General features: G+C 38.7%; 1 protein-coding gene across 2 annotated transcripts in view; it reads left to right on the top strand.

The window, feature by feature from the left end:
* Positions 1-18814, top strand: part of LOC143872801 (mediator of RNA polymerase II transcription subunit) — a 141155-nt gene that overhangs the window by 45001 nt on the left and 77340 nt on the right. For both annotated transcript variants that reach the window (XR_013247683.1, XM_077376769.1), the window contains exon 8: positions 13345-13625. Coding sequence is in view for 1 of the 2 variants with exons in the window: in XM_077376769.1 (XP_077232884.1) it covers positions 13345-13625 (281 nt within the window). In the remaining variant the exon portion in view is untranslated. The remainder of the gene's footprint in view (positions 1-13344; positions 13626-18814) is intronic.

Raw genomic sequence — 18814 nt, 5'->3', positions numbered from 1 at the left:
ACTGCTCAAATTGAGAGCTATTGGGAGTCTATCAGTATGTTTGCTATGAAGACGGCAATCCGCAACCGTGATAGTTTGAGACCAGGTATATTGGGTTTTTCATTTAATTAAGGTTGTATTTCATTTAAACTTTCTACAAGTAAATTGTTAAATATTGGTTACTTTACAGTTACATGGTGGAGCCAATTCAGAAATAACGTCTTGGATTTACAGAGCTTCGCCATTAGAATTCTCAGTCAAACCTGTAGTGCGACTGGATGTGAAAGGAACTGGAGCACTTTCAAACACATTCACCCTGCAAGGAGAAACATGTTGGAGCACCCGCGATTGAATGACCTGGTGTTTGTCATTACAACCTTAAGTTTCGAGAGAGTTATGCTATTTAATTGAAATTAATGTTGTCATATCTCACCTCTTCACTTTAAACTTAAAATTTTAAATAGTAGTTACTCATTTGTGTTGGACATTATTTTCAGGGACTTAAAGAGAAAATCTTATACCACTAGCGACCCACCGAGTATAGATCACCTAGATGTTATGATGGATTGGGTTGCGGATAGGGGTGTAAGCGGATCGAATTCGAATCGGATAGTGCTATATTCGAATTCGAATTCGTTTAAAATTGTCAGTATCCGTATCCGTATCCGAATTTGACGGATAATTAAAATTTGTTACCTAATTCGCATCCGACGGATATTATTCGAATTCGGATATTATTCGTATCATTTTATCCGGATTCAAATCCGAATTCGAATTCATAAACGGATATCCGAATTCGAGTTCAGTATCCGAATCCATATCCGAATTCGAATAAATCATATCCGAATTCGAATTCGAATTACCGAATTCATATTATCCGTATCCGAATCCGAACATCAATTATAAAGAACGTATGAGTTCAAGTATTGCCCATCACCAATATCAAAAAGAAACATTTCCATGTCAACCATGGTATTTGCATAATTGCATCCACATTCTCACCTGCACATTCAAAGATGTATGAGTTCATTTCAATTTCTCCATCAAGCTATTCATTAAGATCATATAAGTGGCATCCTTAACATCAATGTCACTCATCAAGTTCCAAGTACAGTTGCTGCCCAGTTGCTGCCCTGTGCTGTTTTTTTTTTCATTTTTCCCTCTTTTTCGTACTTAGAAACAAGTAACAACCTTTAACTCATGAATTTCATTCCTGTTGTCACTAGAATCCGAACACCAAGTACAAACATTCAGTTCAACCACTCTTAATAAAAGAGGAGGATTCAACCACTCTGAAAAAAAGAAGAGATTACAGATACCCTGCGCCCTTCACTTTCTTTAGTACAACATTGCATTCTAATCCTTTATGGAAATCATCAAATCAATATAACAAAAAAAAATAACAGTTCAAGTGTTCAACCATCAAAACTCAAAAGGTCAACTCTCAAAACACATAAAGTTGCAAAACATGTTCATGTCAAACTATTTGATCTTTGCCTCATGGCCCTCATCTTTCAGCGCTTCCTCTTGAGCCTCCTCGGGTGCTTCTTCTTCCGCTGCAAAAATTATCAGATCCCACTAGTAGAGAGATCAATGGGTAAAATAAATAGGACTTTTTCAATGAATGAAGACAAATCACGATAGCCATGAAGAAGTAACAGAGTTACTTATATATGAAATGAAAAAAGGGACAGAGCAGCTAAGTTGTGTGTGTGTGTGAGAGAGAGAGAGAGAGAGAGAGAGAGAGAGAGAGATACCACCATTGATATGAAATGTTCACAAAAGAGAACAAAAAAAAACTATCCCATAGTCTAAATCCAAGGATATTTGGTCACAAAAGAGAACCAAAAAAAAAAAAAAAACGGGGTGATTGTGGGCATGTCACAGGTATACAGTTGAATCCATTAGATTGATGGCAACCACGAGTCTAGCACATAGGAATTTAGAGAGGGCCAACTACTGTAGCATCGTACATTAATTTCTCCGCGTAGGAATTTTGAGAGGGCCAACTACTATAGCATTGTACATTAATCTCTCTGAAGTTCCTGTTGTTGTCCCCAACCTAGAAAATAATACTTAAGACATAAAATGCGTCTATTCCACTTGTTATCATCGATCTGGAAAGGTATTTAATTGACGTGTATTAAACATCATACAATTATGTCCAAGTACTAATTTCTTTTATTTCTTTACTCATCCTTTTATAGCAATTAACAAATAGCGTACAATTAACCAGTGTTCAAAAACTCCTTGACTCGACAAGGAACTCCCCCGAGTCGACTCCTTTTTCCCTTGGCCGCGTTCCGCATTGCACCACATCCGCATTCCGCGTTTTGCCCTACATAGTCATTAAACTCCTTCGACTCTCCCAAGTTATGACCGCGTCAACCTCGTCAACCGCATTCTTGGCCGCGTCCGCGTTGAGTCGACAAGGATTTTTCCTGGCCGCGTTCCGCGTCAAATCCGCATTTTTAAACACTGCAATTAACACTGTTCATGTTTGTCAGACTCATAGCATAAAATATTCACTAAACACAACAGATTATAAAAATAGAATATAACACATATGCTAACAATTTTATAAAATAACAAGTAAAGGTAAAAATGTAGAATATACCTGTCCAAATTCACTTGCAAAAGCCAAAAGGATGGATGAAAACATCAATCAAGAGTGAGAGCCTGAAACTGGTTTACAAAATAGAAAAAAATCAGTCACTGTTAAAATTATCTTATAAACTAAGGACAAAAAAATAAATTAGTACTTTACTTACTTGCCTGTCTAGTGGTGGCAACCAATCTTTCGTACAAAGTAAGCTTTCCACTGTTTCAGAATTTAATGAGGCACGTGTATCCTCAATTACTCTACGTGCTTTACTGAAAGTTGACTCCGATGCAACTGTGGAAGCTGGGATTGCCAAAATATCCCGAGCAAGCTTTGAAAGTGTTGGAAATTTTTTTCCATAGGGCCTCCACCACTGCAATATATCAAATGAAAGAGTTTCGTCCTCGTTGAATGGAAACAAAGATTCTTCTAGGTATTGCTCCAATTCTGTCTTTTTAGCAAATGATGACAAAGTAGAACGCTCTCTAACAAACCTCCTGAAATCTCCAAAATCCAAGCTTGATTGAGTAGAAGCTTCAACTAAATCAGATGAGCGTTCAACTTGATCCCTAACCCCACAGCCAAAAGGAGCTTCAAGTGAATAGTCCTCATATTCTGAATAAAGTTCAAAGAGGACATTACAGACTTTATTTTTGTACACTTCAAAACAACTACCATAGATTTTCTCATAAAAATATTCAACAATATGCATCTTATACCGAGGATCAAGAATGATTGCAATTGTTAGCACCAAACTACATTCATCCCAATATTTATCAAACTTATCTTGCATAAAAAATGCCATCCTGTGAATGTAGTCAACATCACTCAATTGCCACTCCTTCAATGCCAATCGAATTTTGCACACCTCAACGAAGTAAAAGTTGGCAGTTGGATATTTAGTACCAGAAAGTCTTTTAGTCACTTCATAAAAAAGTTTCAAACATTTACATATATTCTTTCCCATTTCCCATTCATCCTCAGTGGGTAGAAGCTTATACTTATTATCTAAGTCAGCTAGACGCACAAATGCCTCTTTGAGCTCCAAAGCATCTCGTAGCATCTCATATGTAGAGTTCCATCTCGTCTCAACATCCAAACCCACACGTTTTTTTGTAGTTAACCGAGTTTGACTCAATGCAAGACAAAATTTTTCATCTCTGTATGGAGAGTGATTTATATACTTGACACTTTTTCGAATTTTCTCAATTAACCCATGAATGACCTCCATCCCCTTCTTCACAATTAAATTCACAATATGGGCCGAACATCGAATATGGAATATGTCACCATGGTGGACAAGTAACCCCTTACCATTCAACCATGTTCTAATACCATCCAACATCCCTCCATTCGCGCTAGCATTATCCAATACAATGCTAAATAACTTCTTGTCAATGTTCCATTCCAAAATCCGATTCTTCAACTAATCACATAATTGGTCACCACGATGCGGATATTCAACAACAAGAATAGAAATTAATTTTTTGTGCAACTTCCCTTCTTCATCAATGTAGTGACAAGTCACACAAAAAATACCCACGGTTTTGATGTTCAGCTGTCCACCCATCAGTAGTGAGACTAACTCTGCAGGATATGTTTTCAATTTCTTTATAAATCCTTGCCTTCTCATCATTATAAACACTCACCAAATCAGTTTTAACAGTGTTTCTTGAACGGAATTTATAAGAAAGCATACAATATGAAATCCAAAGCCAAAAGTACTCATAGTCCGCCATAAGAAAAGGAAAGTCATGTTTTGCAATCATCTTAGCATACAAGGCCCTCTCAACTGCTGGGTCAAATTTATGTATTGCTAATTTAGGAGATGGGTCATTACTACTGGTAGTCTTTCCAAGATAATATTGGGTGAGGTCGTTCGTTTACTTCTTTTTAATACACGTTTTGAGATGATTCTTCAAATGAGTTGTTCCTTTTGAACTTGACCCATCAAATTTTTTCTTGCAATGCATGCAAGTGGCATCAATAACTCCACCACCCTTTACTTCCCTAGTAAATTCTGTCCATACAGCTGATGTAGTCTTTCGACGCTTTAGTTCATTTTCAGGATTGGGATCGGAATCATCAGTGACAGGTGGGGGAACACTTCTACTAGGGGAATCAATACTTGTACCATGATTAGGAGGTATGGTATTAACACCAACTGAACTAGGGGTTGTAGCATCACTACTACTAGACACAGGAGTAGCCAAATTTTGAGGTTCAGACATTGTTATCTTGGGTAAGGTCGTTCTTAGCAGCCTAAAAGGCACAGAGTTGAGCACTACCCTGTTTCAATTATTGAACTACCATCAACACAATTATTACCACTCAAAGATAATGAGAAACTAATTAAGATAATAGAGACAAACCATCCATAGACAGACCTAATAGACAAGGACAGGTTCATGCATTCCCTAGACCTCCGGGCTGATGGGTGTGTCTTTTTGGGTTATGCACGAATGTTACAGTCCTAGTCTTCGTCGGTGCTTTGTTTCTGCTGATGTTACCTTCTTCGAGTCTGTTCCATATTTTGCGAATCCTCTTCCTCCGCAGGTATCTTCGGTTCCGCTTCCTCTTCCTGTTGTCCCAGATAGGGTACCCTCTCTTCGTGCGCCCATGCCGGCTCCTCCTCCTCTTCCGGCAGTTCCCATTAGGGTCTATCAGCGCAGATCCCGTACTCAACCGTCTTTAGCTCTGCCTACGCCAATCTCGTCCCAACCTGAGATCACAGCCTCTCGCTCATAGGTATTGCCTCCTTCTTGTCCTCCACTAGATTCTCCCATTGCATCTCGTACACGCTTACGCACTACTGCTCACCCTATATCTTCTTATGTCTCTTATGACCGTCTTTCACGTACATTTCATGGTTTTGTAGCTTTTTTGTCTTCTGTCTCCTTGCCTAAGTCTTTGCAGGAAGCTCTAGCACACCCTGGCTGGCGGGCTGTTATGGATGATGATATGCACGCCCTTCAGGCGAATCATACTTGGGACCTTGTTCACGCTCATCCTGGAGTCCACCCAGTTGGATGCAGATGGATCTATGCCATCACATATTTTCCTGACGGCATAGTTGAACGCCTCAAAGCACGTTTGGTTGCTAAATGATTCTCTCAGACTTATGGGATTGATTACACTGAGACCCTTACCCCTGTTGCCAAAATTCCCTTTGTGAGTGTTCTTATCTCATTGGCAGTCAACTATGGGTGGCCTCTTCACCGGCTTGATGTCGAAAATGCTTTCCTCCATTGGTCTGCGGTTCTGTGGGAGAAGAAAGTAAAAGTTTTGTGGAATGTGTCCTTCCTAGCTACCATTTGGCTACTTTGGAATGAAAGAAATGCCAGATTTTTCAATGGAGTTTCAAAAAGCTCAGCCTTTCTTTTCATTAAAGTGATAGCTATCTCATGGGTCAAGGCTCTCCTATGTTTTAAATTTGTTTCATCCTTCGACTTATCGGAAGGTTGGAGAGATGTGCACTTCAGTGTGGAGAGTAAGCAAAAAATAGTCCAAGAGTGGGTTCCCCCTGCGCTTTGATTCTTGAAGTTGAACTTTGATGGTTCTAGCTTGGGAAATCCTAGTCCGGCCGACATCGTTGTGTTTTCAGGAATGAGCTTGAGGAGGTGATTCGAGCCCTACTGAGGCGGAGGTGAGAACAATTTATCAAAGTTTAAAGTTGTTAGCTAGAGATCGGCTGGATAATGTGGTGGTAGAAGGGGATTCCCTAAAGGTCATCTGATGGTTCAAGGCTCGCAAATTCACCCTTGGAGATTTGATAGGTTTTTTATAAAATGCAAGATTGGGTGGGATCTTCTTCTATAATCTTTTAGCACATTCCTCGATCTGCTAATATAGTGGCAGATAACCTCGCTAGAGGAGTCTCTTAGGAACCTTTGGCGCTGTTTGACTCTCTTCCGCCTTGATTTAAAAATAAAATAAAATTATGATTAACCTTATTCTATTCTGCTTTGGTTTTCCTATATATCGACTACCTCGGTCCTCTTTTATTGCAATAAAATTGGCTACCATTCAAAAAGAAAAAAAAAAACAAAACCGGTCTAATCTCAATGTCATGACCTCCAACCAAATCGTCGTGAGTATCCTCAACTATGCCCGTAAATCTCCACGAATAGCGGAAGCAATCTCTCACCCATATAACAACGTTGAGGGAATCCTACATTAATCATAAGATGATCAAGCGGGGTTTGGTCGAGAAGGCAGATCCCAAAAAGAATTGCCTGCCCTTCCGCCTCGTTGGAGTCTTTCTCGCCAATGGACCCCGAGGAGGCACACCTATCTCTCTCAGGTTTCCTCAGAAGACCACTGATGCCAGCCGGACCCAGTTATCGAGTCTCGTACCTTTAGAATTCAACTTCAGAAGTCCTAGAGGATCCCACCTAGGATTGAGGTGCACCTTCCTGCAACATCTCAATAGGTTCTCATCCCAAGATTTATAGAAAGTAGTCACTGAATAGTCTATGAACTTAGGCAGGCAAGTAGCCCACTGGATCACCGCAAAAAGGATTTGCCTTTGAATACCGTGCCTTTTGCTAGATACATCATTAAAGACTTCTTTTTCTTTCCTTCTAGATGAACCGAATTATAGCAACAAAAGTGAGGATTTGCCTTTGAATACCGTGCCTTTTGCTACATACATCATTAGAGACTTCCATTTCTTTCCTTCTAGATGAACCAAATTATAGCAACAAAAGTGAGATGCTAGAGTTCTACATTTAGGAGACCACAAAGCAATGCTGACAAACTCGGCATCATTGAAACATAGAGTGCAATGATTCACAATGTTTTTTTTTGTTTGTGACAAAGATGGTCTATAGTGAAGATCTTGTCTAGACAAGCTGTTTGGAGCGGTGTTAAGCCGGTCCCTCAACTTAGCATGACCAAATTATGTGCGGAAGGCGACTCCCTTGACACAATTTGCATCCAAGGAGCACCAACCATATATAATTTCCTGCAACAACTAAAAGATTGGTACATATCAGGGACAGAAAGATCAAGGTTAAGAAGAAGATGACATGGATTCCCCTGCCTCATAATCTCCTAAATCACAAATCTGATGGCTCTTTTGAGGAATCTGGGTCTGACGATAGTCTTAGGTGTTTCAGGTAATATTTGGGGGACATTATGATGGATTTCTTTGGTCTGGTAGGTGTGAATCCTCCAATGAGAAGAGGTCCATGTCCTTATCTACCTTCATATTTTCATCTAAGTTTTGGGGCAAAATTTGGGTGGAGGGTGATTCCTCAAATTTTATTAATCGGCAAGGAAGTACATCCTGGGTTGCTGGAGACTAGCATATATAATTGATGAGATTAGTGACATTTTTTTTGGTAGACTGGCACATATCACTGATGCGATTAGTGACATATTTTTAATGGGATGAGATTAGTGACATTTGTAACAAAAGATTTTTCATTTTCACATATACCCATATGTTCAATTACCAAGAATGATGTCCATAGGGATGTATTGTTAGTGGGATGATCTGCGCCCTTTATTCTATTGCTTTTTCCATTTTTCTGTTGTCAATTTCTTGCATTTTCCTAAAGGAAAAGGAATTCATGGCATTGTCATTAAAATAAGTCTACATTAGTTTAGGAAACAAGCTTGTGCAGACCCTTTGTTAATGTTGCTTTCATTTTAGATTATTCATTTTCTATTAGGCAAGGATCATATGAAGGTGCATTAAGGTGAGGCTAGTGCATGCTTGTAGATTGAGCTGGATGTTGAGGTTGTGTGTGGAGAAAAGTTACAACTGAGGTTAAACTCTTTTTCTTTGTCGCCGTGCTTTTCATGATCTTTCTGTGTTAGCCTGTTAGGTAACCCACGCATGTAATCCGATATTGGAATTTGCATCGTTGACTTCAATATCATCCTACAAAATTCTATTCTTTGCATTGAAACCTTGATCCCCTATCTCCTCTATGTTCTGTTTTATTAGTTTGTTCTATATGTGCCTATAATGTAGCATGTATCTCACCCATGGTTTTAAAGTTTGGTTTCAGTCGTCACATAAATGGACAATTGGAAATTTTGGTGGAACTCAACTCAACTCAACTAAGCCTTTGTCCCAAACTAGTTGGGGTCGGCTAATGAATCCTTCAGAATTTTTTCATGGATTTTTTTTGTGGAAATCATGTAAAATCACGAAAACATATGCAAATGATATAATTTTAAATGAAACTTAAAGAAATGCTAGAATAAGCACAAATACATCTTCAGAAACCATCGCATAAGCAAGACAACGATCCGTAACAGTTTAACAACATCGAACACCTAGTGACATGCGATAAGCAGTAAAGATACCATACCTCTTTTCCTTTCCCCGCATTCCTTGCCCAGCTCTGTCAAGCTGGATTCCATTTGTTAGATTTTTTTATTGAAAATGAATAGATATCGCACATGTTTGATAATTGAGTACGTCCCACATCCCACACCTAATTCTTTTTTTTAATGGTCAAGAATGAATTAATAGAGAAAGCCCGAGGTGGTCAAATACAAAGAAGCAGAGATGGGAGAGACTAGAAGAAGAGAGAAAAAACCAAAAACAGAAAAGATCAAGGTGAGAGAAAATCTTATTGCTCAAGAGCCTCCAACTAAACCCCCCTTCTAGCTGAATTGTCCGTGACCCCGTTAGCCGATGTTCTAACAAGGTGGAAAAGAATACTCGAATTGCCCACTATATCTCGTCGAAAAACTGAGTGAAGCGCCACGGGAAGACTTGAGAACCACACAGCCACCTAATCACATTGAGAGTCAACCTTCACCATCACTTTATTGAAATTTTCTCCCACCAAGAGTTTTAATCCTTGGTCTCATTCTCGGACTCACTAATTGGTCCAGCGAAAGCCACTTCACACTACCCTAGTCATGTCTAAGGACACCCCCAATTCCTGCCGGACTGGGGTTCCCCATGCTCGACCCATCAAAGTTAAGTTTCAAGAAACCATTTTTTGGAGGTTCCCAACATGGAACTATTGAAGGGCTCGAATCGTAACCAAAGCAAATTTCTCTCCACCCCATACCATAGATCAAAGGTAGACACAAACCACATTTCACAGGCAAATATAACTAATTTATAACTAATTCACATGCAATATTTATATATAGACCTAATTCATATAAATATTTATACATAATCCATACACCACATTTTACATGCACATATAACTAACTTATGTAACACATACCAATATAAAGTGTTGCATGGATTCGGATTTGCGTGTCGGGATCCAACACGGATTCGAGGTGTCGGATTCGGCAAACCCCCAAAAGTAGGATTCGGATTCGGTAATTTTAAATAAAATATTTTTTTTTCAAAATTTGGAATATATATATATATATATATATATATATATATATATATATATATATATGAGGAATTCTAGACTGAAGGGAGCCCTTGCAAAAAAGAGGTGAAAGGGCTCTCCTATTGGCTACACATCACCATCATGCACTAATAACGGCTGAAAAGTCAAACATGATGGTGATGTGCAGCCAATGGGGGAGCCCTTTCACCCCTTTTTTGCAAGGGCTCCCTTCAGTTTAGACTTCCTCTCTCTCTCTCTCTCTCTATATATATATATATATATATATGTATATATATGTATATATATATATGTGTGTGTGTGTGTGTGCGCGCGCGTGCGCATGGGTGGGGGGTCGGGGGTGGGGCGCATATATATATATTCATGAAAATTTTGAGGGTAGAGGGTAGAGGTGCGTTTTGTATTAAGAGAGTTGAAGGAGGAAGGGAGTTGATGTTCGAAATTCAAGGCGCTAGGGTTTTTATTAAAAGAGTACGGGTTGTGCTTTCATATTAAAAAAAGTTAAGAAAATATGTTTAAAGGAAAATATACTGGATTCGCATTTCAAAAGAGACAACGATGAATCGGATTCGCCCGAAAGAAACGGGATTCGTGCGGGACACTGCTACGACAAGAATCCGGGTGTGTCCCACGTGAATCCATGTCCGATTCGGATGCGGAGAACTTGTCAACACGGATTCGGCATAGGGGAGCAAAGAATCCATGCAACATAGCCGATATAGTATACCACTAATACATTATGATTTTGGTTTTGGAATGCATTTTGGTTTCGATATGCATTTCAGCGGGGATGAAAACAGAAACATTTTTGGCAATTTTGTGTCGGTTTCGGTGGAAATTTAAAACCATGATCTTACCCTTCAATATCAAATCCCTTATCTCCCAATTTTTTTTTTCAAGTGCTGACCAAATTGTTTTTTTATTTCCCGCCTTTGAATTCTCAACTCAAATTGTTGCACATGCAATTTCTAGAATTTAAACTATTATCGGGCAAAAACCTTACTTTATGATTTATGTTAGGCATGTACATCGATTATTCATTTGGTCGTTGGATTATATGCTTGCATTTCTAGATTTTTTTTGCTATTTTAGAAGTGTGATATTTTCACCTTCAATGTGGTGTAAATGCACTTCATTTCACTTTTTTTTTGAATGGTATGCACTTCATTTCACTAGGAATGTAACAAATAAGAGAAAGAAAAGACCTTCCTTGCATTGTTTCAATCATTTCAAGATATGGCATCGAATCTACTAAAAACTTGATTGGTTTAAAGAAAATAATAGGTGCTTGGATGTTGGAGGGTTTTTGATGAAGAACCTTATGGAAGTGAACTCAAGTAAATAAGTCTAGTTTCATTAAACTTAAGTTTTTTATGTATAATAGTATCAATATCTTGTATAATATACTTCATAATCTTAAACTCGTGACTGAAATTGCTGTGATTAAGCACATGTTGAAGATTTTTGAAGCCTTATTGGATTTTTTTTTTTTTGAATGGTAGCAAACTTTCATTCAAGAGAAAGGGAGGACCAAGATGGTCAACCCCAAGAAAAATACACTAGCATCATTAGTGTAAACAAAGCAAATGACAATAGAAACAACAAAAAAGATACAGATCAAGGGAGGAGGAAGCCAAACATCTCAAGCCCTTCCTTATCAATCCCCGGTCTTGCTAGGCTATCCGCCGCTCTATTGGTTGATCTTCTAACATGATTGAAAACATTTGAAAACCCGGCCACACGATCTTGGCTTTCATCGAAAAACTGCTCGAATCTCCAAGGAGGTACACAGGAACCTCTAAGCCATCAGATGACATTGATGGAGTCTCCCTCCACAACCACCCTATCCATGCTCTCCTTGTCCAAGCACTTAATACCTTGGTGGACTGCTCGAACCTCCGCCTCGCTTCCATCTGCAACTCCAATAGGCCCTGCAAAACCCCATAAGTCTACTTCCCCATCATCTCTTAGAACTCCGCTAATGCCCGCTGGACCCGGGTTTCCCATGCTAGACCCATCAAAGTTGAGCTTTAATAAGTCTTGAGAGGGGGGTTCCCAATTTTGCACTATCACACGTCGCTGTGTCGAACTAAAGTAGATCTCCCTCCATCCATTCCATTGGTCAAAGGCCGAAACAAACTTGAAAGAGTGGAGAGTTTTCACCCAAGCAATTGTGCGGGCAGTAACTTTCACAAATAAGAAGGAAGAGGATTTTGCGACACCTTCAAAGATCCTTCCATTACGTTCTTTCCAAAGCACCCACAAAGTGGCTAAGAGACGGACATTCCATAGAATCTTGCCTTTTTTCTTCCAAGGAACTAAAGACCAACCTTCTAAAAGATCAGGAAGCGTGTAGAGGGGAACACCCAACACATTCCAAATCTGTGACATATTGCGATGTAAAAAGATATGGTTGACCGATTCTCCCGCCGCGATACATAGAGCACAATGATCTACTATCAAGATCTTTCGCTTTCGAGGGAAGTTGACCCTCCGTATCCGTCTGAGCATCGCGGCCCAACCAAAGGTACAAACACTGGGGGCACCTAGATCGTCCAAGCTCTAGCTGCTTTGGAGAGCACAGGACAAGGCACAAGCTGATTGTAAAAGGATTTGACAGGGAAAATTCCTGTAGAATCCTCGATCCAAACCCTTTTATCCGCTCTTGACTGCTTGATGTAACATCGATCTAGCACCTCAAGAAGACTAGCCACAGCCTGCAACTCTCTATCAAAGAAATTTTAGAACTCTATTGAAGAAATTCCTTCTAAAAGATGGCATCCAGAAGACCCTGTCGCCATTTCTGTCAAAGCAGTCTTTTACCAAGACATCTTTTGGATTGGCTACTGTAAACAAGATTGGATAAACTTTCTTAATCATGTAGTTTAGACGTGATTAAGCATATCTTTATTAGATAAAAACATAACAAGAATTCTGTTAACGATTTTTTAAATCTAAATTGTCGTCATTATGTTGCATATTGCTTTGGAAATCAACTTATAACTTTTAACAATTTTCTAAACCTAAATTGTTCTTATGATGTCGCATATTGCTTTGGAAATCAACTTTGATGGTAGTCGTGTTTTTACTTTCTCAATACGATGTAATTATATCCAAATATTTAGGTCAACATGCGCTTTATGGGTTTGTCTACATATCTAATAGTTATTATGAAAAGTTTGGTTTTAAAGTGTCATCTATTCAGGCCTCCAATTATTTTTTATACTATCAAGTATCATTTTAATGATTATTTGTTTTAGCATTGGCAACTCGTATCTGGTGTCTGCTCTTCCAAGAGGGTTAATACCTTGAGGTAGTCTATCACTTGCATTACCAGTGTACTCTGTATCTTGGAGTATTTTTAAATTTGTGTTGGTTAACAGGATTTATTTTCATTTCTTAACATTTATCTTGGTTTAGGAGAGCGTATGATGGATTATATGAATTTGGATGAGAGGTCGATGGGCATGTTTTGGGTTCTTTCATATACCATAGCACAACCTGCTTGTGAAGCTATGATGAATTGGTTGACCTCTGCTGGACATGCAGAATTGCTACAAGGATCTAATTTACAACCCAGTGAGAGGATGATGATGATGCGAGAATCATGCCCTCTGCCAATGCCATTACTTTCTGGCCTTTCAATCAACTTATGTACGAAATTGGCTTTTCAACTTGAGGAGACCTTATTTCTTGGCCAGGTACTTCAGACGTGCTTCCAACTGCGTATCTCTCTCTCTGTTTTTTTTTTTCATTTGAAATGTCCTGTCTGTAAAGTTAACTTTATACTTACAGAAATTTGCTTCTCCTGAATTTATAATCTCCCTTATTTTGCTGTTAATATCGAAGGCATTTATTGTTCAACAAAAAGGTTAAAAATATAATAGCTACATTTCAGTCGATCTTGACTCTTGAGTTATTTAATTGTTTCATCAGTTTTTGTCTAGCTTGTCACAAAGGCAACTGATTTCTTTACTTTTTTTTTTCTCGAACTCATTTGATATATCCCCATTTTTGGGACACATAACTTCATTATTTAAAATGTCCAAGACTTGTTGCATAAATGTGACAACTTGGTTTGTAAGGTTCTGCTTATAAAAGTTGGTGTTGTAAGTTTTTTGTTTTTGCAACCCACATCCCTTGTTTTTTTGTATTATTCATAAGTTTTACTTTTATGAATGAGCGAAGTAGCAAGAAGTAGACTTCAAGAAGAATGAGAAAGAGAATGGAAGAAGGAAATTAATGTGGCTTTGAGTGAAAAGCATCACTTCACTCTCTTTATTATATATAATATAAACTTGTGGAAATTACAAGCATGGTTTTAAATTTCCAACAAAACCTTCACGAAACGACCGAAATGTTTATGTTTCTATCATAGTTTTGAAATTCCACTGAAACCCTACACGAAATGACCGAAATGTTTCCATTTCCATCCCCGCCGAAACGAAATCTCAATGGATTCGTTTCACTTCATTATTCCGATCGAAATTTTCAACTGAAATTTGATCGAAATGGTCAAAATAAAAATGGAAAGATTTTCCGATTTACAGCATATAAAATTGTTTTTCTCAAAAATAAAATAAAATCCCTCCCTAATCTGTTGTAAATAAAAATATCCTGCAAATCATATAAGCACATTTTTTTCTGTTTTTTCATCGATTTTTTTTTCTCGAAAACGCTGTTTTGGAAAAAAAACAGGGTGGAGACTTAGCAAAAACATTGAATACCTGGTTTCAAAAACATTGAATACCTGGTTCTGAGATCGAACAAATAGGGAGGAGATTTCCTTGTTGATCACTTTATCGCAGAAAACTAGCAATCAATTTCTATATGTTTTGTCCTCTCATGAAACTTGATATTATTCACAATATGAATAGCCGCCTAGTTATCACAATATACCTTCAATGGAGACTTGACCTTGAAACTTCTTCCAAAAAGGGATGAAACCAAACTAACTTGCATGTGGTATGTGCCATTGCTCTGTCCTTTGCTTATGCACTTTACCGAGCTATTACATACTGTTTTTTACATTTTCATGTGAGCAGATTTCCGCCAACAAATGTACAATACCATGTAGCAGACCTTAGTTCTGAAGGTGACCCAATCCAATCTGTGTCTATTTAGCTTTCACCATCCATAGGTCCATTAGATGTACAAAATCCGTTGACAAGGCTTCCCTCGAGGTATCTCAACATATGAATGACAGTTTCTCAATGCGGAACTCTAGGGGGCTGCACAAATTATCTAACTACACTTGCATCAAAAGAGATATCTGGTTGCGCGATAGTCAAAATAGATTAGCTTACAAATTTATCTACAATTTCTGCCTGGGTCTTCTAACAGTTCTCTAACCTCCATGTGAAACTTACTTTTAACTTCCATCCGTGTGGTAAGTGTTTTTGAATTTTGATCCAAGTAACCGTCTGTCCTTGATATTCAAAAAAAGAAAAGAAAAGAAGGTAACCCTCTGTCTCCATTTCAAAAAAAAAAAAAAAACCATTTCAAAAAAAGAAGGTAACCCTCTGTCATTAGGTAAATCAATTGCATACTTTCTTTGAGATAAATTCATACCTTGTAATTTCTCTGGAAACTTCAATTCCCAAGACCCAAATCTTTTGTATGGCAGTGGCTACCAAGGTTGTCTTTCAAGTTTATGAATTTCCACATCTCCTGTCAAAAAGTATCATCAACGTGTACCACTAACACAACAATCCTTGACGTGTTCCCCGACTTACTCTTCCGACAAAAGATAGAATGGTCATGTTCATTTCTTTTCATTCCATATGCCGTCTTCTTCTTTTTTTTTTTTTTTGAATGATTCCACATGTTGTCATTGTCTCACTGAATTTATGAAACCAGGCATGTGGAGATTGTCATACCTTTTTAATATCCATACCGGATATGACTCCCTGAGCTACAAACCTGCTGGTTTCTCCTCAAACACTTATTGCAAATCTCCATGGAGAAGGTGCATTTTATGTCTAACTGAAAGAGGGGCCAATGAAAATCAGCATCAATGGAAATAATGATGGAAATAGAATACCATGGCCTAGAGGGGACCGATCATGAGAAGTTATATCAGACACCTCACTACTATTACATGCCTCTCTTCATCCATACCACAAGTCATAGGCAGAGACAAATCTAACTAAGGGTAGGATCTTCACCCATGAGATCGTTACGTACTTAAGGTGATTACCTTACAATAGATGAAGTGAGAGCTCTTTACCAAACCTTTAAAGACTTGTGCAATCCTTTCCTTTCTTAGGGCCCAAATGGTTGCCAATAGCACAACGTGCCAAAGTATTTTCCCTTTCTTTTTCCAGGGAACGTAGACCCAACTCTTGAGCAAATCCATAATCTTTGATGGAAAGACCTAGGCTACACCGAATCTCTTGAGTATTCGGTTCCAAACTTCTCTTGCTAGACTGCAGTGTAGTAGCATATGATCAACAATCTCTCCTGAATGAACACATAGAGCGTAGTGGTCTATGATGAGCATGAGATGATTCCACAGATGATATAGTGTGAGGGTTTTGTCGAGGAAGGCTGTCCGTATGAATGCGTGAACCCTCCGAGAGGGAGGGATGCTCCATACTTTAGCTACCTGTGAGGTAGTCGATGAAGGAACAAGATGATGGTAGAATGATTTGATGATAAAAACCCCAGAGGAACTCTAAATCCAAACTCTTTTATCTTCACCAGTTCTTTTGATAGGAATCTAACATCCCCAACGATCGAGCCATTTGTTCCAATTCTCCATTGAAGAAGTTATATCTGAAATTTATCTTCCATGAGATTCCCCCTCCACCCATTCAATGCAGTCGTTTACAAAGGCTTCTTTTTCTAGTGTTACCGCAAATAATTCCCGAAACTCTATTTTCAGTGGAATCGTTCCACACCACAGATCATGCCGAAACTTAACCCATGTCTCCTGAGTATACTCTGAATCTAATCCCCTCACTGCCTCAAAATATTCCTGCATATTGTTAGTCCATTGCCCCTGTATTTCTCGTCAGAAATCCAATGTTCCGGAGGACTACCATATTTGTTAGCAATAACTTTGGCCCACAATTGATTTTTCTCTTCTCCAAACTTCCAAAGCCACTTACTGGCGTATGTGAAGCGGAAGCGTTCCAATAAAGCCTCTCGATGGAAGCAATGGCTGCTCTTAGTATATCTATAATCCGAATGGAAAGTGAACGAAATCTGCTGCCCAGTTAGAGTGGATATTCAAAAAGAAAATTGAAAAGGATGGAACCACTGATTTTAATAGGTGAGCCAACCTGCCAATGTAATAGAAAAACAATTGAGAGAGCACCAAGATATCCTCTGCTGTAACTTCTCTTTCAATTTGACAGGGCAGCAAATGTTAAATGAGTGAAGGCTCATACATTCAACAATTAATTATGCCACAACATCATTCATGTCTTTGGATATCCTCTAAGAAACGTGTATTCCACAGAGTGTGTTAATTGAAATGAGCTGTAGAAATCATGCAAGCCAAGTGAGTGTGTCTCGGTTCTTTGAGGCAATCCTTCAAATAGTATGCTGGGATGATTTTCTAGCCATGATAGCCATTCGAGACAACTAAATCTTCTAATTAAATGGGTCAGACCATGGGGTTAGTGGAGTGGAAAGGGGCTATCTTCATTAGCTTCAAATCATGAAGAAATTCTAATGGGGAGTTGAACTTGCCATTCAAACAACCAACATGGGTTGAATTAAAATCAGCTAGGTGCAAATACCACTATACTCCCTCTCTTGAAGATTCTTGATTTCAATAAAACCCTAAGCAATGCTCATTTAACGTATGATTTTTCTGGGGTCAGCTTAAAAAAATGTAATGACTATAGGCATTTGAATTAGGCAACTCAATCGATCCATTAATAGAGGAATCACGAACAACTTACAGGGTTGGTAGTTTCAAGAGGAGAGTTCCCAACAGCTCACGTTTTGGCCAGATCTTCCCCCAACATGTCCAAGGACAGACACGAACAGTAATGTGATGGATGAAATTTCTGCACTATTGAGAAACTTGAATACTAGTAGCTATGGAATGGGCATGGGGATGCCCATCCCTATTCAATTACAATTGATAAAACCCTTGCCATCAACAAGGTAAACACAAGAACTAGGAAGAAAAGCTTGAATCACAAGCTTGGTTAACTTCCTTGCTCATCCAAATTCAATAACAAGGGAATGAAACCCTATATCTTCAATGAAAGTTATCCCAAAAGACCCCCACACTAGAAGGAGATGGCCTTTATATATCAGCCCAAATACAAATAGAATAACCTAATTACCCTCATTAAACCAAAAAGAATTAAAATGACATGAACATCTGAAATGACCAAAGTACCCTCGTTATTAGTAAGCTAATTATATACTAATGAGCACTTGAAGGCTGATGTAGTGTTCCTAGGGGATGTTCCTGCATCACTTACTTAGTAATGCATTCTAATCCCTATGCAGCCTGCTTTTATGGGTTTACGTACCTCCTTCTTGCTTACCAAGTGAAGTTTCTGTTTCTCATCAGCCCCTCCCCAAAGGAGCCTTCTTTGAATTTGCTCGATGCCGTTGATCACATTCATGGTCCATTTAAAAACCGATAGGTGATAGATAGGAATGTTTGTCATGACGGATTTTATTAGTGTGATGCTGCCTCCAACTGATACAAGATTTCGCTTCCAATTATCCAACCTCTTCTCCACCCTATCCACTATGGGATCCCATGCGTTCTTTTGGGGTCTTCCCGCTCCTAATGGCAAGCCAATATAAGTCATGCGTAGGTGGTCTATTGTACATTCCAATAAATTTGCGATCTCCTCAGGTGAGTTTTGGATCCCCAGAATTCTTGATTTGCGAAAGTTGGATCTCTGGCCAATGA

Source organism: Tasmannia lanceolata, unplaced genomic scaffold, assembly GCF_043159265.1.
Source record: "Tasmannia lanceolata isolate RefF3 unplaced genomic scaffold, GAP_Taslan_0.1 ptg000002l, whole genome shotgun sequence".
Taxonomy (NCBI): Eukaryota; Viridiplantae; Streptophyta; class Magnoliopsida; order Canellales; family Winteraceae; genus Tasmannia; species Tasmannia lanceolata.
This window is presented reverse-complemented; position numbering and strand designations above follow the sequence as displayed.